The sequence below is a fragment of the Triturus cristatus genome, chromosome 4_2 (assembly GCF_964204655.1).
Source record: "Triturus cristatus chromosome 4_2, aTriCri1.1, whole genome shotgun sequence".
Classification (NCBI taxonomy): Eukaryota; Metazoa; Chordata; class Amphibia; order Caudata; family Salamandridae; genus Triturus; species Triturus cristatus.
In genome coordinates, this window is record NC_140586.1 from 238,754,149 (window position 1) to 238,776,504 (window position 22,356).

Here is a 22,356-nt window from a genome sequence, read left to right on the forward strand (position 1 = left end):
ACACTCTTCTACATTCCTTTGTACAAAACCACTATTTGGGTGCATAAATACCCCATATACCCCACTTAAGTGTACTTTGTGAGGGTATTTCTTGTGTACCCATTAACGCCATGCTGGCATAAATGAACCTGTTAAGATACATGCTGGACAACTGAAACTAATACAAGAATTCAAAACCGAATACTAAAATTCCATGATGTAGCGTCAATCAGGGAATGGGCAGGCACAATGTTGGAAAAACAAAACATGATCTGAGCCCCAAGTGACTACGCTTGGCCCCTTGCCGGCACATAAGCCCAATTACGAGTTATATGGTACTGGTGCTGTGGAAACTTTGCATCTGTAAACTCTGGTACTATGCTTTAAACCCTCTCCAGTGCCATGTACTTAGAAATGAAACCCCACAGAATGAGGAATAACTGCATGGAACCTGATTTACTGATATGCTCCCCAGTGCCTTGCCTGAGAGTGGTGCGGGTGCTGGATAATGGGTCCGGGCTACAATACAGCCCTTTTCCATGCAATTATTTTGCCAGCTGGATTTTCCAGTAATTAAGATTTGGCTCTGTATTGCTGCGCCTGGAAAATCTGGGAGTGGGAACACTGCCAATTTATGATTGAGCAGAGAGGAATTCCAAACAAGAATTCGGGTCAACTCTTAAACCGGGCGTTAGTGTGTACGTATCCTACATGGCTGAACTATATGTTCGATTAGTTATGTACCAAAAATAATGTGCAATAGTTTGGTTGATTGTTAAATGTGCATGACAGAGATGTAGCTCTACTGTTTGTGACGTGAGCCGCGAAAGGTCTGTGTAACTCGAGCGATAGCTCTGTTATCCAAAGTAAATGTGTTCTGTGGTAATGGTGGACTGCACTGCTGCTGAAGGTACAGCCTGTAAGGTTTGTGCAACTGTGTATATAATATTGCTGTCTGAAAGCTACCACTGCTGAGGTTAAGCTCTGCTTTCCAAACGTATGCTTCTAGGATCTGTGTAGCCTGAAGAAGAGCTCTGCTGTATGAGTCACAAGTCGGTGAATTCCGTCTCACTTGAGATTGGCTCTAAGGAGTGGAAAGTGGGCAGGCAAAGTCATAGCATGCACTAACAAGCATTGGCAAAGGCAATAGGTCTTGCCTATCTGAGATCTATAGGTTTTGCTAAAATTTCTTAGCCATGTTGCAACATGGCTGAAAGTAAAGAAAAAAAGCTTTATGACACAGTCAGCATTGACCGAATCAAAGCGCTTTTTTTATTTACTCTCAGCCGTGCGACACTGAAGCCAGCGCTGCTGTACAGTATGGCTAAAAAAGCATTGACAAAGCCAATAGATCTTGCATAGGCGCATGTTGAACACCACAGAGCCGAAGTCACATACAAGCAGTGCAACGCCTCCTCCATCCAGCACACTGAGCAGATCATCGACAGTTTATACTACAAAGAGTTCTAAACTGAAACAGAGGTTGCTACCCACTTTACATCTTAGCATGAGTTGGCAGAGTTTGTAACTAATCACAACTTCATATTGGAAAACACTTCTCTCTGCAGGCTATATTTAGAATCCATCTGGAGACCTGATCTGGAGACCATCCACGGCACTGCATGGCGCTCATCTGGGCCTTGCACTACTCTGGGTACAATGGAAAAAAACACAGACCATTCGTTATGGCATCCCTACATCGAAGGTTTTCATTGCAGAAGAATTCAGACTGAATCTATGCTGGGCAAGTTTTCACTGAGGAGCCCTTTACTTTCTGTATTTGTGATTCTGTGAAAAAGCTGTTACAGAAAGACTGCTCTCAGTTGTCTGGCACTCACAGATCTGTGAGAATATGTAATGTAACCTAGTCCTGAAGGACCTAGGGCAGGCAGTGGTAGAAGTGTTGACTGTTTAGGGTCTGTATGCCACTACTAACAAGGTGTGCCTCGGGGAGCTCTACTGGGTGTTCCACTCCATGTATCCACTTAAGTCTGCCATCTGCTTCTTGCTTTTATTTCCCACCAAATACAAAGTCCCTCTCTTATAGCACTCCATCCCACTAAAACCTTCTGGCTCTGTCGAGTTTCTACCATGAAGCGCTCATCACTCGCAGGACACCAAGCAGTGCCAGCCCTCATACCCTCTGCATGAGCTCCTAGCCCACGCACAGCTGCAACCATGCCCTCTGCCATACAGTTCCATCAAAGGCGATTACACCAAGCTGTCGTGGCTCCAGCACCCTCTACAGTGCTCCTGAACCACAAACAGCGATATTTATGAGCAATGACCCCAGCCCTGTAATAGCTCCACCCCTTGGGCGGTACTCAATAATGTGTCTTCGGCTGTCAGTAGAGCTCCACCACGGGCCAACTTCCCTGAGTCCGTGCGCCCTCTGTTATTGAGGTCACATCGAGCGACAGTACACTATGCATTTCCTGCCAGCCCCGGTATCAAACCTCTATGCTACATTGCTTGCCAACTTGAAGAACAATCTCACCATGTCAGAAAGGGGCAGGCCTTGAAGGGGGCGGGCCTTGTGCCGAAAAGTACCAACGAAGCTCACCCCCAAGCCCCCTTCACCCAAAAATAAAAATAGCTTGCTGAGGCTGGTGCTGATGTCCTGGGGTGTTTTCACGCCCTGTAATGGACGTAGCAGTTCAAAGCCTCAGAAAATGAGCTGGAAAAAATGCTATTTACAGTGCCTTTCAGCTCGTTTTCCCTGTCACCGTGTGATATAGGCTCCTCACTGGGAGACCTTGTGATGGGAGCAGATATCGTGTGTCACACGGTGGCACCGTGTGAGTTGGCAGGTATGCTGCTGCCTAGGGCAATGCGGCCTATATGCCATGTATCTATGATGCCCAAAACAGGAGCAGTTCCTGTGCATATCCGGTCTCAAATGTAGTTCAACCTCTGTGTCGTACATCTCAGGTCCAAAGGGCACTGCAATCCCCCATGCCATGTACCTCCAATCCTGAAGTCAGTGCCAGGCCCCCTGCATACATCTCCGATCCCCAAACTATTGCCACTTCCCGTGCCATACATCAACTGAAGTCTAAGGCGATGCCAGCCCATGCTGTTTTAAGTAGGCTAGTTGCGGGTGTCACTGTGGGGACAGCTCTAATCTACCTGACGTTGTGTCACTTGTGATGTTTACGTTCATGCACATAGGACCAGAAACTGGGGTTTAATGGCAGACACATTTAATCACCGTGTTTCCTTACATAAACTACATTAGTCTTCACCCAGGCAGGACACTTACAGAATATGTAGGGGCATATTTACAAGCCTCTACTGCCACCACAATGTCACTTTTCAGGACGTTGTGGTGGCGATACAGGCTTCGCCTTATTTACAAGGCACTGTTAAGCCACTTAACATGGAATAATCATGCTGCCTTGTAAATATGGCATCCTTTCACGCTATACTAAGCGTGAAAGAGGAGGAGGGCAATGGGTGTTGCTGTGGGTGTTCCACCGTAACACCCATTGATTTTGACGTTGTCCAACATTTACAAGGGTGGCGTAATTATGAGGCAGAGACAAAATTAAGACCAGGGAAAACCTGGTCTTACCCTGGCGAAACATGGAGAAATGTTTAATTTCTCCTTGTTTTTGCTGTTTTCATAGGTGCTGTGTTGTGCAGCACACATGGAAACAGCAAAAAGCCAATGATTGTTTATGTGCAGGGAGGTGACCCTTCCTGCACATAATCAATCATTTTTTTAAAATGACGTTTTGCATCTTCTATGTGTGCTGCATTGAGCAGCACATATAGAAATCACAAAACGCCAATTGAAGATTGTTTATGTGCAGGAAGGGACACCTTCCTGCAAATAAACAATCTTCCTCTGCAACGTAGACACCCTTGCACTATATGCCTGTGTTGGCACTAGGCAGCTAAATTTAGTGCCAGCACAGGGGAAAAGGCAGCCCGGCACCATATTCTTGTAAATATGGTGCAGCCCTGCATTTCTAAAGTGTTGGAGCATGTTGTTAGCCTTCGTGACTTAACGGCATGAATCGCCATTTAACTTGTAAATTTGCCCCATAGTTTGGCTTAATCAGACTTAGACTGTGTGCACAGCTGAGCCTGTGTGTATCAGTCTGTGCCACTATGCACAAAGGTGTGTTTTTATGTAGTTTGCGATTATCTGTTTTGTGTGTCAACACATGCTTGTTCTTAGTGAGTTAGAAAATTAGAGTTTATGGTTTGTCCAGTTTTGTCTCTCTACCACTGTGAGTTATACATGCATTTTGTGTGACTGTCAGCCAACAGGTGTGTTTTAACCCCTTCGATAAGTGCATCGGCCAACGGCCGTCGCAAGCACTACCGCCGTAGTGCTGTGCATGTCCGTTGGCCGACGCGGCCCCGCCCGCGCATGGAAACGCCCGCACCACGGCGGATTTTACACCGCGGTAAACGGTTAATTTAAAAGGCTTTTTGCCTGCTTGGGGGATGCAAAATAACCAGGCAGACTACATTAGGCCCACCCTGTCTACTCATTATCTGCCTATATGATTTTTAGTAGTCAAATGAATTGTGTTCATTAACGGTTATTGCCACCACCAAGTTTGATCTGATGCTTTTAAGCCCTACTTCAATTTCCTTCATGGTAATATCACTCACAAATGTATTTTATTTGGATTTTTTTATTGCTCTGCAAATGAACTTGCAGTATTTGTCCACGACTTTAGCTTAAGGATGCATAAAGGTAGAACAATAGCCAATAAACCTCAAAGCAGCTGAATTAGACAAAAAGACAGTGGAAGGGAGGCATCTGTTGGTGCACCCTCATCTTTTTTATGTCCAGAAAATTGCCCCATCTGTCCCGCCGCCCCTTTGTTTATTTGCTCCATTTCTTCCCTCCCTTCTTGCCAGAAAAAAAGTGCTATCACATCGCCACTGCTGGCAGGAAGATGATCTTTTCAGGAGCCACATCACTTCTGGCGGAGGAGCAGAATGTTGTCACCTTTCTTAGAGAAATATATTGCCCATTTGTACGTGTTCTGAGATTCTGGAAGGGCTATAGGCTGGTATTTGAATGTGTTCATCTTGCATTCCTCGCTTTGTGTGTAAGTTGTATCTCTGTACCGCAAACCTAGCCAAAGGGCAGCGGCGTGCTGCACATGGTCAAAGTCAATGAGTGATAGGAAAGGTAACTGGTTTGTGGGCTGTTTATTTGGTAGCGGAGTAAATAAATAAATAAATACCAGTATTTGTAAACCACGAACAATTATCTCTAAGGGTGTCAAGGTGCTGGGGGGCGTCGGGGAGATTAAGTGAGCTATTGCCCAGAGTCACATGGTGCTGGGCTAACCTGCCGCCGGAGATCGAACCGTGAGCCCCAGTGTTTCGGAGTCACCCGTCCTGGCCACTGCGCCACACCTCTTCCACAAGAGGTGTGCATGGTGGGCCTTTTTGTCCAGCTTACTGTGCTTCTTGTTGGTGGCATGACATGGAAAGTAAAATGTAAGTTGTGTGTTTGTGCAGAATAACTCTCACTGCGCCCACTGTGTTGCTCTCACATTGCATGAGCATAACATGAAACACATACTTTTGTTTTCGAGTGCGTCACTAGCTCATTACGTGCTCCAGGCTTTCTCCGGAAGGTAGTTGATGATTATTAGACCGCTTTCATTTAATTATTTTAGGTTTTGCGACGTATTGGGTAGTTTGATAATGTGGTGCATGGCTAAACACTTATAAGGTCTCAAAGACGAGACCTATTGGCTATGCCAATGCTTGTTTTTGGTAGTCACAGGGAGATTAAGTGAATTGCACAGAATCACAGGATGTTGAGCCAACGCCGAGACTCGAATCTGGTTTCCCAGTTGCAAAGTCTACAGCTCTGACCGTTACGCCACACCTTTCACATCACACCCCACCTGAGAGACCTACACTGGCTCCCTGTCAACAAGAGGATAACCTTCAAACTCCTCACCCACGCACACAAGGCACTCCGCAACACCGGACCAATGTACCTCAACAGCCGAGTCAGCCTCTATACCCCCACCCGCCAGCTCCGCTCCGCAGACTGCGCCCTCTCCACCGTCCCCCGCATCCGAAGAGTGACCGCCGGCAGCAGATCATTCTCCCACCTCGCCGCCAAGACATGAAACACCCTCCCCATCCGCCTGCGGCAGACCGAAGACCTTCTGACCTTCAGAAGACTTCTCAAGACCTGGCTCTTCGAACAGTAGCAGCTTCCCCCCTCACCCCCACCTAGCGCCTTGAGACACTCGCGGGTATGTAGTGCGCTTTACAAATGCCATGATTGATTGATTGCCACTCTCCTGGTGAATATTGTCTTGTGCCACAGAAAACCTTTGCAAGAGCTCTCCAACTTTACCAGGTCATGTGTAAAATCCTCACCCAGTCTCAGCTTACTAGCTGAATTCACCTTGCATTCTGGTACTTGTAGTTTTACTCTTGCCATTGTGAACTGAGGTCTAGAACTTGTGCATAGCTTTTCGTGCCTTACGTGGGTTGATAGAATACCAGGCTGCCAAGTGGTCCGTGTGATGCATTACATATTTAACCCCCATAGTGTGGCCCAGAGTACTGTGCAAATATCCAACTTAAATAGACATGGGGAGCTTCGGATCCCAGTAATCACAGACAGAGGCCAAGAATGGAATGGTCGTGGGTTGTATTGGGCTGGGGAAGGGGCGCTTTCACTGCTCCTTTCTTTCTCCCTTAAAGAAGAGTGGCTGTGCGTTTTTCTGTGATTTTTGTGCATGTTCAATCTACCCCTCCCTCCCTCACTGCATTTCACTTAGTTCATCTGCAAACTATTTTCCACTGGAGGAAAAAAACAGTACTTTTAGCAATCCCCACCCGCCCTGCTCCAGCCTCCACCTCCCCGCCGTCCTCCATCCTATTGTCTGTAATCTCCTCATTGGTCGTCGGAGTGCAGGTTGCAGTTCTGGCCTGCTCCATAGGGGGCGCAGAGACTCCAGCTGCCTCCAGTTCCGTCCCGCGTCTGTTAACTTAATTCCCCCAGCTGGGCTGGTTGCCAAACCCTCCCCGCTGATTGGCTGCGTGACTTTGGGTTCACGTGACACTCTCGGGCCCTTTCCTAGTCATTTAAGGGGAACGGGGGGAGGAAGCGCACCAGTCAGGGCTGAGGAGAGAGCAGAGCGGCAGCACTTACACTCAGAAGAGGCACGATGGAAAAGGTGAGAGAATGAATCACTTAATTAATAGTGACGGGGACTGAGCAACACTACTCAGAACAGGGACAATGGAAGAGATGAGTGAATGGGGGTGCAAAGATAGGTGAATTGAGCGTGAGGGGAGCTGAGCTGCAGCCCTCGAACTCAGTGGAGGTGGGATGGACGCGGTGGGTGAGTTGGAGGATGAATAGATTATTGGAATGGAGTGCTCGCGCACAGCCGGCGGACGATGGAGGAGAATGGACGTGTTAGTATGGGAAGGGGGGGCAAAGTTTGGTGCGAAAAAGGGTGTGTTGTCAGTTCCCCCAGAATGTTGAAATCCTGCACAGACTCACTCGCTGAGTGGACGTTCCGCTGTGTTGATCATCCTCGCTCGTGGGGTTGATTTGAAGTTTCATTCATTGTGTGCGAGTCTCGCGGGCGCCTCGATCCTTGACGCACAGTCTCACTGACTGTGGGTGTGTGTTACGCGCTTCGAGAGGTCTCTTCCCTCATCGAGCCGGTGGGTGTCCCCCTTCTCTTGATCTCTGGGTGCGTGTGACTCCTGGTGGGTGTGTCAGATGGGGTGTGCCGCTCACTGACTGTTTGTCATTGTTGGGTGTGAGAATAGCTCCTCGAAACGCTCACTCGTTGGCATCCTTCCTCCGTAGCCCCATTGGTTTAATAGCGTCTCTCGCCTCGAAAACCATTTAAAAACAAGGCGAGATCTGGCTTGGAGGCGAGGGCAGTGTCCCCATGCAAGGAGTGTGTGCTAAGGGGCGTTGGAGAGCAGCGAGGGCGCAGGACTGAGTGGGCGAGGATGTGAGCGAAGAAGGTGATGTGTTTCAGATTGGGGAGGGAGTGGTCGATACTGTAGGGCGACCATGGTGTAGTTACTGTTGGTGATCTTGGCAGATGGGGGTGGCATGGTGTGTTGGTGGTCGGTTGATGTGCATATAATTTTGAATAATACTTGTAGTTGAGTGTTTGTTGTCTAGGTTTTTTCTCTGTTAGGTAGTCATAGCTGTGTGTGCGCGCGTGCTTGGCCATTGTCAATTCCTGGGGCCATTTTACAGAATACCGTGTTCTCTTTCCCCGGGGCACACCTTTCAAAAAGTGTTTCCTGTGCAAATAAGGAGGGCGCTGTATTACATTGAATGCGCTGCCCCCATGGCAGTTAATTCGTGCTGCCCTGGGGACAGTGCCTTCAATTGGAAAAGTGTGTTGCTTCGCAGCAGCCCCTTTGTGTTTTGCTGTGCAGACAGCAACCCACCTGCCGTTTTTAAGAGGGGGAGAGCAACTTGTGGGTGAAGTGAGTGACTACTTGCCTGCTAGGGGATATCTTGGGGGGGGGGGGGGTCAAGAGGACCACTTTCCCTCCCTCCCAGAGGGCTGTTATCAGAGGCGCACTCAGTGCACCGCCTGGCAGCTTTTTTTTTTTTTGCTTCTTTGGCTGTCTATAATGATGCTGGGCAAAGGGGTTCCCTTATTTGAATGGGGCCACACCCCCATGCAAATGAGGGAACCCCCTCTGGTGATGGCGCTGATGCTATATGAGCGCCAGCGTTATCTGTGTTACAAAAAGAGCTGCACAATCTTCTGTGGCTCTTTCTGTAATACCAAAGTGCTCTGGGGGTGTGAAAAGTATGCACACAGGCCCACTGCCCATGCGGCACATGCCATAATATGGCCCCTGGTGTTTATGGCACGTAGTTGACCTGATTTTTATATTGCTCTGCTGGGAGGTTGTGGTGGCTGGTCTGGGTGTGGTGATGGTGTGGGAACTCCTGTTCAACAGCTGGGGTGTTGGCTGTGTAAGATTTAGTTTAATAGTGTATAATGGCGTGTGGTTGGTCGTAGTGGTTGGTGTAGGATATACAGCGGGCTGGGCATTGGCATCTTCCGATCGGCAATGATGGGTATGTGTAGGTAAGGCTTGGTGTGGTCAATTAACAGTGTATTAAGATTGTTGTCAGTCTGTTAGTGTGGTGGTGCCTTGGGGTGGAATATCGGTGTGGCAGCATGATCCTGAAGGTGTATGTGTGGTAAGTTAGTTATGGCACACATGGTAGCAAGGGTGTGGTTGCACCTTGATGGGTTGGGTGTGCTACATGCAGGGTGTTTTTTGGTATGCATGGGGTACTTTGACATGTTGGAAATGTATGACCGAGTATTCGACATGCCTGGGCTGGGTGGGTTAATGCATTGAGAGCAATGGATGCAGCGTTGGTCCTCTGTGGACATGGATGGGTTTGGCAGTGCATGCGGGGTGATTTGAATGGGTTTCATTGGGTCCTTCACTCTCATCGTCCCTAAGCACTTCCTGTCATGGTCTTAGACCTCCACTTTCCCTCAATCAGCCACTGCACATGCGCAGATCCATTGCCCCGGCCACACCCAGGCCTTGTCTGTACCGTGGGTCCATCTGAAGAACTACACACTAGGCTAACCAGCGTCAGCCAAAATTGGTCTTTTGTGGTGTTCACCCATGACTTCTGTTTCCTCCTGCCCTCGTCTGTTCTAAAGGACTTCAGGTGGCATCACTTGGGTTTAGTGATGAACCAGCATGAGGCTGGTAACCTGCTGTGGTTCTTTCAACATTTGTGGACATGAATCCTCAAGGCGAGGTAACGCGTTAGTCTTATGCTTTCTGAGGTTTGGATGAACTTGGAAATCACACGGCTGACGTGTGCGATGGGCCTATTGTGCCTTTGGCCAGAGTCCATAATACTCTGCTTTACCTCCCCCGCTACCCAGGGCTGCAGGCTTTACTTTACAATGGAGGGATTTCACTTATGGGAAGGGCGGGAGCTTGTGCCTACTCACTGTAGCGTAAACTGAAGATTTCTGGAAAAAACAACTTGTGGATCAGCTACCACGGCCTAATCTCAGACTGGGCAGCAGTCCATGACACCAAATATAGTTCTTGCCTGGCTTGAATTTCATTCCCTCACCGCTCCTCCGAACTACGTAGCCTGCTCTATTGGTTAAGAATAGAATGGCAGCATCTCTGGGCCCCGCCCATCTGGCTTCACTGCAAATCCTATTTTAGTTTAATGGTGATCAGATTAAACCCAATCAGGACTCTGTCCCTGAACTCACCATAGGACTTACTAGTAGTTCGAGCAAGGCTAGCTCTGAGATCAAAGTATAACACCGGGTTTTCCCAATTGCTCCACAATGGTCAGATGCATTCTGATGAGGGGTGTTACCCTGAAACCAGTCACAGGATGCTTGTTTCTGGTCCAGGGAAGACCTGGCTTGGCAGTTCGGGCTGGACTGTTCCCATGAGGCACAGGGTCAAGACTGATTTGCATATGGCTGGGTCTGATCTGGGCTGGTGAAGTGAGCTAAAGAATGATGATGGATTCAACCCAGATCTGTGACTGGGGGGGGGGGGAGGGGGGAGTGTCTGAAAAGTTTCAGCACTATGTCCGTCTTTGTGTTTGCAGATGCCTTCTATGCCAGTTTCAGGATATCCACGTGTCATACACTTGCATATGAAGATTATAAATGCTAGATTTGTTTTATGTTGAAGTTGGGTAAAAGTGGACTCCAAGCCCCACAGCCACCCCTCTCAGAATAATACTGACGAGGGAATGGGTGCAGGGGTAAAACTAGCACCCCCACAATGCTGATGTCTTTCACTTGCCTTACAGGGAATGGAAGTGCACAATCTGAACCTCAAGCTGGGCAAATGCATCGACATTAAGGGCATGATACCACCGGATGCCAAGTGGTAAGGGGCAGGGGTATCTGAAGTATTGATTGGGGGTAGGTAGAAGATGGGGCGGGGGTATCTGGGGGTAGTGATCTAGAAACAGACAGGGATTTGTCTGAATGACCACACTTGGGTTTAAGAGTAGGTGGGTCCAGTTTTGGGGGTGGGGGGAGGGGAGTTTAAAGGTTGGTGAGGTATAAGTTGACGGGACTGTGTCGTAGAAGGAAAATCAGGCCCAAGGGAAGCCGGGTGGATACAGATAGTGGTCAAGGCTGAAGCAGAGCATCTCGGGTTAAGTAGTGAGCGGGTAAAACCCCTCGCGGGCGAGGGAGCACTCAAAGTGGTGAGTACCTGGAGGATAAGGGGCAGTATGAGGATTAAGGTGAAAGGCTACTCTGAAGAGCAGAGGGGGAAAGCTATTTGCCTGGGGTAACTCGGGGGTAAGGGTGCAGGACAGTCACCTGTGGTTGAGGTAAATGGAGGGTGATGGTGCAGGAAGTGCCTGACTGGAGCAGTGGGTGAGGGGGCTACAAACGTCTGGGCATCTGGTGGTGAGGGCATGGGGCAAACTGGTGAAGTTGTTGGTACTGGTATTGGCTAACGGAAGGTGGTTCAGAAAACCCAGTTGGGGAGGAGAGAAGGGTGTATGGGACTGGGTGTCTTGTATGGGTTTCCTGTAGTCAATGGTATCTGAACCTCACCCCTCGCATGGACCACATGGTCGCCAGTTGGTGGGGGGTATATACTGTGAAGATGTAATGCACGCTAGGACCCTTTGAACATGCGACCCCCACCACCCCCTTTTGTCCACCGGGTACATTCTAAATCGCTGCTATGTCTGCTTATTCTGAGCGCAATGTGTTTCCTCCCTCCTCCCTCTCCCCTCCAGCTTCGTTATTAACTTGGGTAAGGACTGCTCGGAAATTGCCCTGCACTTGAACCCCCGCTTCGACCACGAGGGCGACGTCGACACCATCGTCTGCAACTCCTTGGCGGCGGGCAGCTGGGGCGAGGAGCAGCGCGAGTCCGCCTTCCCCTTCAAGCGGGGGGAGAAGACCGAGGTGAGCGGGGCGGCCGCGCGAGGGCGCACTCTGAAGCCTCCCCAGCCAGACCCAACCCTGTCTCTTCTCATTGGGAAACTACACCTCGCAGGCTTTTTGTTCACAACAGCCCTGGGTATACAGTGTCAAGCAGAGGCGCAACTAGAGCCAAATTTCGGGGCTGAGCAAAAATTCCGGGGGGGGGGGGGGGGGGGGAGGGCTGAACTTTAAGCAATAGGCAGAGTGGGGCTCTTAGAAAGGGTGAAACAGCGAGGCCTCATTAACACATTAACATGCAAATGGTCTTTTAAAGACCTGTGAAGTACTCGGGTGCGGCTGCTTTTTTGCCCGGAAAGGTGTCTCATCCCGGGCTGCCACACACGACGGGGGGGGGGTGGAAGCCCTTTGAGTCCAATGGGTGTTGCGCGCCTGGTGTCAAGTGCAAAACAAACTTTCTATAGCAAGTGAGGGTTATTTGTAAAAATATTGAAGTGGAGGTGGGAGGTACTCCATCCGACTGGGAATAAAAAAAAAAAAAAAAAATCTTCTTTTATAAACGGTACAGTGGAATTACCCGCACAGCAGCTCTGCTTTCTTTACCTAGAAGGCCGCATGCTTCTGCGGACACCAGTGTTAACTTTCCTGCGTTTTCTTGACGGCTCCAGACTAGGCCCTGGGGCTTGGTGACTCTCTCGGCGTGAGTTGAGCTGACACTGCGGCACCGTATGACGTATCCAATTGTACTCGTGACACGGAAGTGGTTTTTGCAAGCGTTTGCATTTTGGCTTCATGTTTGTCTAGTGTTCTGTGAACTGTGGGCCGCGTGCTTGGGGCGCTCACTCTTCTCTCTCCCTCATGAGGATAGAAAGTTACTATAGGTGGGGGAGGAGGGTTTAGTGAGTCGTGAGCCCTGAATCTCACGGTTTCCCTTCTGTGAAAGGGAGATAGCTTTTAGAGCATTGATGATGCACCCCCCCCCCCCCCCATCAGTACTGGGGAGTGAGGCTGAGCAGTGTCGTTGTCCTTGCCCACATTGGGGGGCGGGGGCCATATTGAGCCCTCGAGCTGCTCGTCACATCGGGTGAGGTTAAGCACAGGTGGTGGCGATGAGGTGACTGAGCCGTGCGGTCACCTTTGCCCACGAGATAGAGCGGTTGGACTCGCCTTATCCCTCACTGGGACGGGTGCTTAGGCCTTGGGGTGCTACTACTGACCCCCTGTATGGGGTGTCCGAGTGGTGATGCTTAACATTGTCAATTTGCTGATGATGCCAAGTCTCTCTGCAGGTCCGGTGCCGCCCCACTCCTGCAATATTTCTCTACTTTTCAGCTCTCCTGAAGGCAAACCCTAACTGGCTGTCCAACCATCACCGTAAACTCCTCCCTTCTAAAACAAAGTTCCTACTAATCTCACCAAACTTCAGTTTGCCTGTGCCATCGTGGATTGGTCTAGTAACCCGGTCCTGTTGTGGACTCTGCTAAATCCCTAGGCATTATCCTGAATGACACTTGACCTTAAAGCAAATCCTTGCCGTGGTCAAAAGTGCACGTTAATGTTGCAGTGCAGATGGGATTTCCATCATGCAGATTATCGGCGCAATGTTGAGTACAAACTGCACTTGAAGAGATGGACCCTTTGTCCCTGGCTGAGGTTTGAGATTAACAAATCCGCACTACAACAATTACAGTGACGCACATTTGACCGCACGAGAATGACAGAATAATAGGTTTGCAAGCCACGAAGGTTCATTAGCAGATTAGGAAAGTTACACATTCAGGTTTAAATAAGTCAGTCATAACTAATCAAGTAAACGGGCAAATTGAGAAAATGTCAGTTTCTCCTGAGACTAATCTAAGAAATTGAAAGAAGGGGGTGGGGGGGGGGGGTAGAAGGGAGTTGGAAGGTGTTGGGTAGTAAAACTTTTAAGAGGCAGAATCGTTAAGATTCAATGGGGTCAATAAGGGAATTTGCTTAAGAGTCTCTTTGGGCGGGAACAAAAGCTTTGAGTGGAAAAAGGGCATCTGCTCTCAAGCAAGTGGAAAGGGCATTTCTGAATCTAAGTAGCTAAGCAGTTCACAATTAAACGTTACATTTTCAATAGTTTACGCTCCCCGCAGTTCCAAGAGATGACCAATGAGAATAGCGCAGTGATAAAACTTGAGCTTCTTCCCAGGCATCTAGCAATGGAAGTTTTTCAGCTGCATGGCCTGCATGAGATTTCCAAACTGTGATACCCCGCGGTCAGCTTTGCATAGGTGTGGAAAATTGCTAGTCATGCTATACAAAACCAGCTTTGGCAAAGCCAACTGGTCTTAAAACTGGGAGAGCTTTTGACTTTGCAATCTGGTGGGGCGTGGCTAATGGGATGATTTTAAAAAGCACTATAGAGCAGTCTCACTGGCCGCTTAGCACTTTTTAGGTCCAGATTGCAGAGATGGGCGGTGGGAGGGTGAGAGGATGAAAGAGTACAAGAGGGAAATGAAACTATGGGATGGGTGAGTTGGGGAGCGAGAGGCAAGAGGAGAGAAGAGGGATGATGTGGGGGGGTGAGCGAGATTGGAAGTATGTCAAACAAGCATTGGCATAGCCAATAGGTCTCGCCTTTGGGACCTTATAAGTGTTTAGCCATGCAACAGTTGCATAACTAAATACTTAAAAGGTACCAAAAGCGAGACCTATTGGCTATGCAAAGCGGCCGTGCGGCTGTGAAAGTGATCACGATCAAACATCAAAGTGGCCATGCGGCCGCAAAAGTGAAAGTAAGCGAGGCACGCGCGCACATGCACTGTAGCTCTAGGCTGGCCTGGTAGCACTTTTTGGAGCCCTCTCAATAAGTCTCGCCAGACCAGCGCATGCGCTGGGTCAGGCGAGACCTAAAAACTAAATTATAGGGTAGAGCAAGCATTGGTGTGGCATGGGAACAAGGCAATTTAATACAAAAAATCGACAGCGGCATCATGCAAAGACTGATTCATGGGGAGGGGGAGACGGGGACTGGAGGGTGGGAGGGGAAAATTAACCGGGGAGGGTGGAGATGCGTTATACAAGTAAAAAATAAATTAAAAAAAACTATAGAGAAGGCAGCAAAGACCATGATTGCAATGAATGGTAAGCTTCGGGCTTCAAGCCCATCAGACACAAGTTTCACAAGCGAGAGCGCATGCGCTGGCCAGTGGTGCAATTCAATTTGCGGGGGCCCCTGCGCTGCAGACCCAGCCAGGGGCCTGCCACCCATGCAGAGTACCAGAGGGAGCCCCTGGAGCTTGGAGGATGGGTGGGGGGGCACGGTGCCCCCCACCCCCCATCCTGGCTATTGCATGCTTTTGCAGGCTGAACCTAAAAAGGCAGGCCTGGACTGGCCATAGCAGACACGTGCGTTTCCCCAGTGGAATAGCTGGGTGGAGGCTGGTTTTCTGACCGTGGGAAGGCAGTTTTGTCACTGGGGCGCAGTTTGCAGCAGTATCGGTCCCCTGTAACAAAAGCAGGAGCGGTGCTTTTTACTAGCGCCCTCCCAGGGCCGGTCGAGCAGCGATCTGCCAAGGCTTATTGCTGTTCCCAGTCCGGCCCTATAAAAAGGGGTACAAAAATTGCACTCCAACAGTACTTAATAGTGTACCTGCAAGGCAAGTTTAAAGATGGGAGTATTTGATAAATACACCAGTTATGTCTGCATACTGCTTTCAGAGTGACAGCCTGCCAACTGCAGAAGCAAGTCAGAGCAATCTGCCTACTTCGGTCTCTCTGGCGAATGAGTCAACACTTACTTGTGAGAACCTGTGACCTCTCAATACAGGCCCATGTAAGGAAGTGACGGCAGCAGCGTAGGTGAACATTTAGAAATGATGCAAGGACAGGACACCTGCCACAAAGTGAGCTGTGTTGGTGTATAAAGAATATATTCTGGCGTTGCCAACTGCTATAAGAAATATGCACTCCAAGAAAGAAGCGCATATTTTCAGATCTACAGTAACAATTCAGGTCTTTTATCGTGCCTACATAAGCATGGAAAAGTTAAGGCATGCCATCACGAGAATCCAGGCAATGAGTGAGGCAAGGGCCACATAATTAGAGCTCTAAAGAAAGTTGTGCTCTTTTTTTCAAAGGCATTAACCTTGAAACGTGCAGCATAAAGCAGAACTTGGATTAGTTTAGGTTGCATTGAGGGGACATTTGATCACCTAACAAATGCACCAGTCGAAGAAAGCTCCATATGTCCAAGCCCGATATTGGACGTTCCGGCAAAGACCGGCCTACCTCAGACGCCGCAGTGCAAAATTGTGATCCAGCGTCCTTTAGCTGCATATCGTGCACATCCTTTCCAGAGGTACAAGTTATTGTAAATCAAAGTATCTGCATACTGAAAATTAAGGTTTTTTTTTTTTTTTTGAGCTTTCGGTGCTCTGCAATTGTATCTCAAACTTGACAGCATGCCTTTAAATTCAGAGGTTTACTAGGGTCTACCTAATTTCTAAAAGACTACATTATTAAAGGGGAGTAAGGCTGCAGTGACTAAAAGCAGCTTACCCAGGCTAGGTTGTTTGTAGCAAACAAAAAACATACTGCTACTGTGGTGCTTCAGCCCTCCTACCGGAAGGTTGTGCCTCAGTTTGCTTGCACTTAATGAAGATGCAGTCATTTGTTCCCTGTACGAACACGCCAGAGGCTACTACTTGCGCTACTGCTGATTTGGTGAGTATGTAGCATAATGACCAGAGCTGTTGACATTGGAACTGGGGGACCTGGTTAGTCTCTGCATTGCCTCAACATCCTGTGATTCTGTGCGAATCACTCGATCGCCTTGTGCCAAACAAAAATGAATGTGCTTAGGGCAAGTGGGTGCAAAATGTACTGCTGACAACTTCTTAGCATGGGATCGGCCGCTTGATTGAGGCAGTTGCACAGCACGATAACATTACCCAAACCCTCGGCAGAAATGCCTTGCGGAACTAAAGTCCCTCTATGCAGGAAATGCAACTACTGGCGTTTCCTACCAGCACCGCTAACTGTACCCCCAGCACTTCACCTCGAACTTGACCATCTTTCCTGCACAGCACTTTACATTATTATTTTGACCAAAACCAACTTTGACTCTTCCAACTCGAATCTTCAACTACCTGTATTTGCAAGATATCTTCTACTTTTCAGTCCTCCCACCCATCCCCAACACAAACTGCTTCACGGACTGAAGTTTCTCCTCAAATGCCTGGAGCTTCACCAGAGATTTTCTGCAGCCTCACAAAACCTGCCCTCCACCTTTTGACTACCACTGCACACCCAGCAACTCTGTGCCCCTCTCCTCTGCAATAGAGATCCATACCCTTGTCCGACAAGTGAGCGCACTCGCCACCCATGGAAAAAATGCCACCTCAAACCTGATGAGTGTACCACTCTCGCCAGCCTTCTTTCTCTACAAAACCTCATCTCCCTATTGATTTTCCTCCATGCCTGGTCAATGGCCACCGGCCTCTCTGCTCTTCACCTACTTGGGCAGGGACTCACAAAATGAGTCCCTGCCCAAGACCTCAGTATTTCCTCCATCTGCCTTCAACAGTGCTAATCCCTTCCAACAATTTGAGACATTCCGTCCATAACATTCCCCCTTTCCCAACTTTAATCCCCTGTTATGACAAACCAAGCTGTGACTCAAAACTTTCACTTCCCCTGCGATTCTACCCATTTTACGAGAGTCCGACAATCTAGATGCTCCTCCCAGAAATCTGGTCCCAGCACAGAACCTTAAAAGAGAAACCTATAACTAGATAGTATCAATGCATATAAGTTTTATAGCAGTCCAACGATGTCCCCAATCGTGTTATCTGCTCTTTCCCCATCCAGTCCTCCCAGCCTCAGTAGCTGCCGCCCCTATTCTGAAGGAATGCGTTCGTATTCTGCTGACCGCCCCTCTTGCTGCAAATCCTTGCACAGTACTTGCAAAAGCTGGAAGGCGGACACCGGCGACCCATTGTCATGCTGAAAAACCGTACCCAGTGCATCACATGTTAGTCTTTTTAACTACGAAAACACTAGGCAACATCGCCTACGTGGATGTGACTGCAACCACGGTCACCCATCCTCCTTATGAACCACCTTAGACCTCAGAACTCCCCCCTTGCTCTGGCTGCACCTCTGACAGCATAGACCCATTACCCCTTTTTGCCCCAGAAGTTCCGACACCCTCAACTACCCAAAAACATGGAACACATGAGACAAGTAAACAAGACAGCTTCCCCAAAGCTGGTGGGCAATGCATTAATCCCTTTGCAAAAAACTAGCCAAACCAAAGGTCTCAGCTTCCGCCCCTCCCCCCATTACCAGCCTCCTGCACCCAACCATCCAATAGCAGCAAACCCAGTTCCCTGGCCAAGGGCGCATAGCCCCACAGCATCCAGCCCCACAAAAGCAAAGCCAGGAAAGTTTCAAGCAATTGTCACCCTGGACCAACCCTTTTCCAACAAAGTTCACCACGTCCTCCTGTTTCCTCCCCAAATTCCACCCCTTGCTTACAATTGGTTTACTTTGCTAGCATTGGTTTTCCTGCTTTGTGTCGCAGCTTGTCAATCTTGTTTGTCCCTATCATGGGGCATAGCCTCTTCACCATCTACTTTGCCTGGCTTCTACTGCTTTCTTTAACTTTTGGGTTGAGCCCTGTATAGAAGTGAATGTGTTTTCCAGCTGTCGCTCTCGTGTATCCCTCCCGCACTCTGTTTTGCTGTCTGCCCCCCGTGTGCTGCTCCCTGCCCCATCCATGTTGCAATTGCCTTTTATATTACCACCCCCGTTGCTTTCTTGGCTGCCGTGCTTCTTCCTCGTCTGTTTCACGTTGTCACCATTGCTCCACCCACCCGTGCCCTCCTGGGTACTGTTGGCCAGCTCAAGTAACTCAGTAAAGAGAACTCGCGAGAATTGCGTCATTACACTGGCTTTTCCTTTATGCACCAAGCCCTCAGTTTACTGTGAATATGATCTAAACGTCTCCTCGCGTGGCTTTGATTTAACTCCCCGGCTCGAGGACCTGTATCCGTGCCTACGTCTTCTAGCTGCAAGCGCCTCGCTCCGTTTTATGAAACCAGTAGCTGGTTGGCTGTTTCTGAAATGTGATGTGTGGAGGGTTTTTCTCACCACATCTTGACTAATAGACTTTCTTCTCGCAGCGTCTTTTCCTGCGTTACTTGCTGTCATGTGACTGGCTTCTCGCATGCAAGTTTGCCTCGTGCCTGTACACTAATTAAAATATAGTCTCCAGTTGACAAACTTGCACAGCTGTCTGGGTTCTTTTTGATAAATGGATGGGTTTTAACCGAATTTGTGCAGCCACTGCGATATTACAATTTTTTAATATTCAGCTATTTAGGTACTGCGTTATCAAAGTCTTCTAGTTTATTTTTAAAGATTCTTCTAACCGGCCCTCTTCACCCATTGGTCGGTTATTGCCATTCACATTTTTCTTGCACCCACGACTACAGGTGGGGCAGACCACGTCAACCATTGGCTTACTTTACTGAGTGACAGCATTCTGATCTGACCTTTCACAAGGAACACATCCACGCACAAAGTAGTTCCTTAAGTGCCAGGGCCTATGTCAATCCTGTTTCTCCTTTGGGTTAGCTGTCTGGCCATTCCCACCCCACCACCTACGTGACAAATGCATAGAAGGGAAGCCACTGCGCATGCTCGGTGCCCGTCGGTAACCCTGCGGCCCAGACCTAAAAAGCTTCTACTAAAGATCTTATTCATTGAATCACCTTGTCGGCAGCATCACTGGGTGTATTAAATGTGTAGCATTCGCTATCTGGGGAGGAGATGGGGCTGAAGGGTTGCAGCTGCCAACTTTGGAACTGGCTCAACATCTGTTTTTATACAAATCCATTAATCTCCCTTAAAAAAAAAAAACACAAAAAAACCAACCCTGCCTTGTGTAATGTAACTGGTGCACATGTCAAGTGCTCTAATGCCTGGGGATGAGAGGCGGCACCTGCTGGTCTCGAGTCCTGCTCTTAAGGAATCTGTATTAAAACCCATTGCAGTCAGTTTTAGGATATTCAAACCGTTATCACCCCTTGCCACGGATGTCCGGTCAACTCTGGCTTTTTCCAGAGTCCTGAATAAATCGCCATAATCCCCTTGAAATGTGATTCTATCGTCCAATGAAATGGCTGGAATTTGTCCTTTTTGGTCTGATTTAGGTGAGACATGGTTCTAAGGTAATTTCTAGATCTTTCTGACAAACCACACTTGACCAGTGATGGGGATCATTTTGCATAGTCTGTTCACCAGGATCTTGGCTAAGACTTTCTAATCTGTTAATTGGAGAGAGGATGACAACCAGAAAATAGTGACACCCGCTGCTCTACACCACCCCACCACACCACACTCGCTTTAGGCAGCAATAGTATCGTCATTTCTTCTTTCATGAAACTTCCCTCCAGTAGGGCACTTTCATCGAGGATGGAGCTGGCGTATGCCGGAGGCATACAAAACCTTCTGTTTAGGGATGTCCACCTTGTTAGAACCGTAGTGGTCCTCGTATTTCAACGCAAAGGTGTCAATGGCTTTGACATGAGGAGACTTGCCCCCTCCCCAGGGGAGAGGAACTTAATTGAGCACTCCATGCCTTCCCTTTGAGGGAGTTCTACAACTTTTATCACATGGCTTGGATCTTTTGAGGTGCCCTCAGAAAGGAAGGGGTGGGGGCATTCTTTAACCAAGACAGTTTAGCGAAGTCCATGGGGACCTCAGCAGCTCGTCCCGAGTGTTGATCAGATGCCAAGACCTGATTGTTGGGTGGGGTAGGAGCTTGTCTAGCTGCATCTGGGAGCTATCAACACTAGGTGGGTGGGACCGAAGAGTGTAGGGCGGATCTGATGGCTATCTAGCCTAGTCTTGGTAGGGCATAGGGAAGGAGTGTGTAGTTTCAAACTCTGGTGTATGGGTGGGGAGAAGAGGACATTCAGTAGGGCGTCCATCTTGCAGTCATTACCGGCAGTCTCCTGTCTTCAATCTTTCACCTAGAAATCACGCTTTTAGGAGTTGGTTTGTTACTTCAGTTGAAGCAAAATTGGAATACAGCACCCAGAATGCAGTAGGTTACTACACCAAACTGGTGGACATGTCTGTTAGTGTCCATATTGACCTGGATGGGTGGTGCTCACCCTATGGTGGAGTAGGATGCTCCCAGGGCTACCAAACTTGTGAATGTGGGTGGGGAGGAGAACATTGGATAGGAAGCATTTTGGAGCTGCAAACCTTTGTAAGTGGGTGCGGGAGGTGCTGAGATTCAGATGGTGTATTTGGGAGGGGGCAGTTGTAGTGTCTGGGCAGTGGGTGTTGTTGCCATGTTGCTCCTGGTGGGTATGCTTCCCTGATGCCATCTCGTCTCGCCCACCCTTGTAGATCTGCATACACTTGGACAAGGATCATCTGACCATCAAGCTCCCGGGCGGCCAGGAGATGAGTTTCCCCAACCGACTGGGCCTGGAGGAGGCTTCCTTCTTGTCTGTGGAGGGATTCCACGTGAAATCTTTGAAGCTGGACTAGAGCAGCCATGCCCTACAGATTTACCATTCTTTCCAACCGAGTAACCTCAGTGTGCGTATCCAGACTCTGAACCAGCAGAGGAACACAGAAACCAAGGAACTGCTTCACTCTCTAACATCGTGACCTCTGTTTTCTGCCATCTGATTTGAATAAATTATTCTTTCCTCTGCCAGTTCTTCATTAGCTCGCCTCTTTTACAGTGATTTAATTGCAAAATATCAACAGTACAGATAGTTCAGGAAATGTCTATCAATTTCCTGTGCGTAGGATGTCTGCTGTCTTACGGAAGGGCCAGCGCGTCTGCTTTGTGTCTGAGCTGCGACTCATGTCGTGTAATGCTGCTATAGTGGCTTCTCATGGTGCTTCTCTGGGGCAGTGGAAGGTTTGGGATAGACGGGACCTAATGTGGTGGCTTTTCTTCTGCCCTGGGGCTCCTTCAAAGCGCGGCTGGGTAGTGGTGTGGAGGCAGCAGCTGCTGACACTGAGTTGCATGGGTAGGGTGGGGAGATAGAAAAAAATAATTTTTACTTCCTTTGCTGTTTGACCGCTGCCTTCCTCTACTGTTTCTGCTTGAAGCAGGAAGCACACCTAAGGCTCCCCTAAGCCAATCGCAATGCAGGATTGATTGGTCTGAGCACCATGGTACTGTGCTCTGACAGGCAGTGGGAGCCTGTGCATGTTCCTCACCAGGCTGTGTATTGCAGCCTGCTGGTGAAAATGCGAACTGCGCATCGCGGTTTGGCCGGCCAAGATGGCCTGCCAAATTGTTCTGACCACTTAAGTGCCTACCACTCCTCCCCTAGCTGTGACAATGAGAAATAAGTTATCAATGTATTTTTCCTTTTTTCACTGTACAAAATGTGCCTTAGCAGAGGAGCCATTGCTGTGTGGAGGAGTCCGGAAGGGTAGCGATAGGTTATGGACA

The 22,356-nt window shown here is 48.8% G+C and overlaps 1 protein-coding gene across 1 annotated transcript; it reads left to right on the forward strand.

Moving 5' to 3' along the window:
• The first annotated feature begins 6,914 nt into the window (after nucleotides 1–6,914).
• Nucleotides 6,915–21,603, forward strand: LGALS1 (galectin 1). Its single transcript, XM_085601375.1, has 4 exons — nucleotides 6,915–7,160; nucleotides 10,796–10,875; nucleotides 11,747–11,918; nucleotides 21,288–21,603. Exons 1-4 carry the CDS (start codon nucleotides 7,152–7,154, stop codon nucleotides 21,429–21,431), a joined length of 405 nt encoding a protein of 134 aa, XP_085457501.1. The 5' UTR covers nucleotides 6,915–7,151; the 3' UTR covers nucleotides 21,432–21,603.
• The last annotated feature ends 753 nt before the right edge of the window (nucleotides 21,604–22,356 follow it).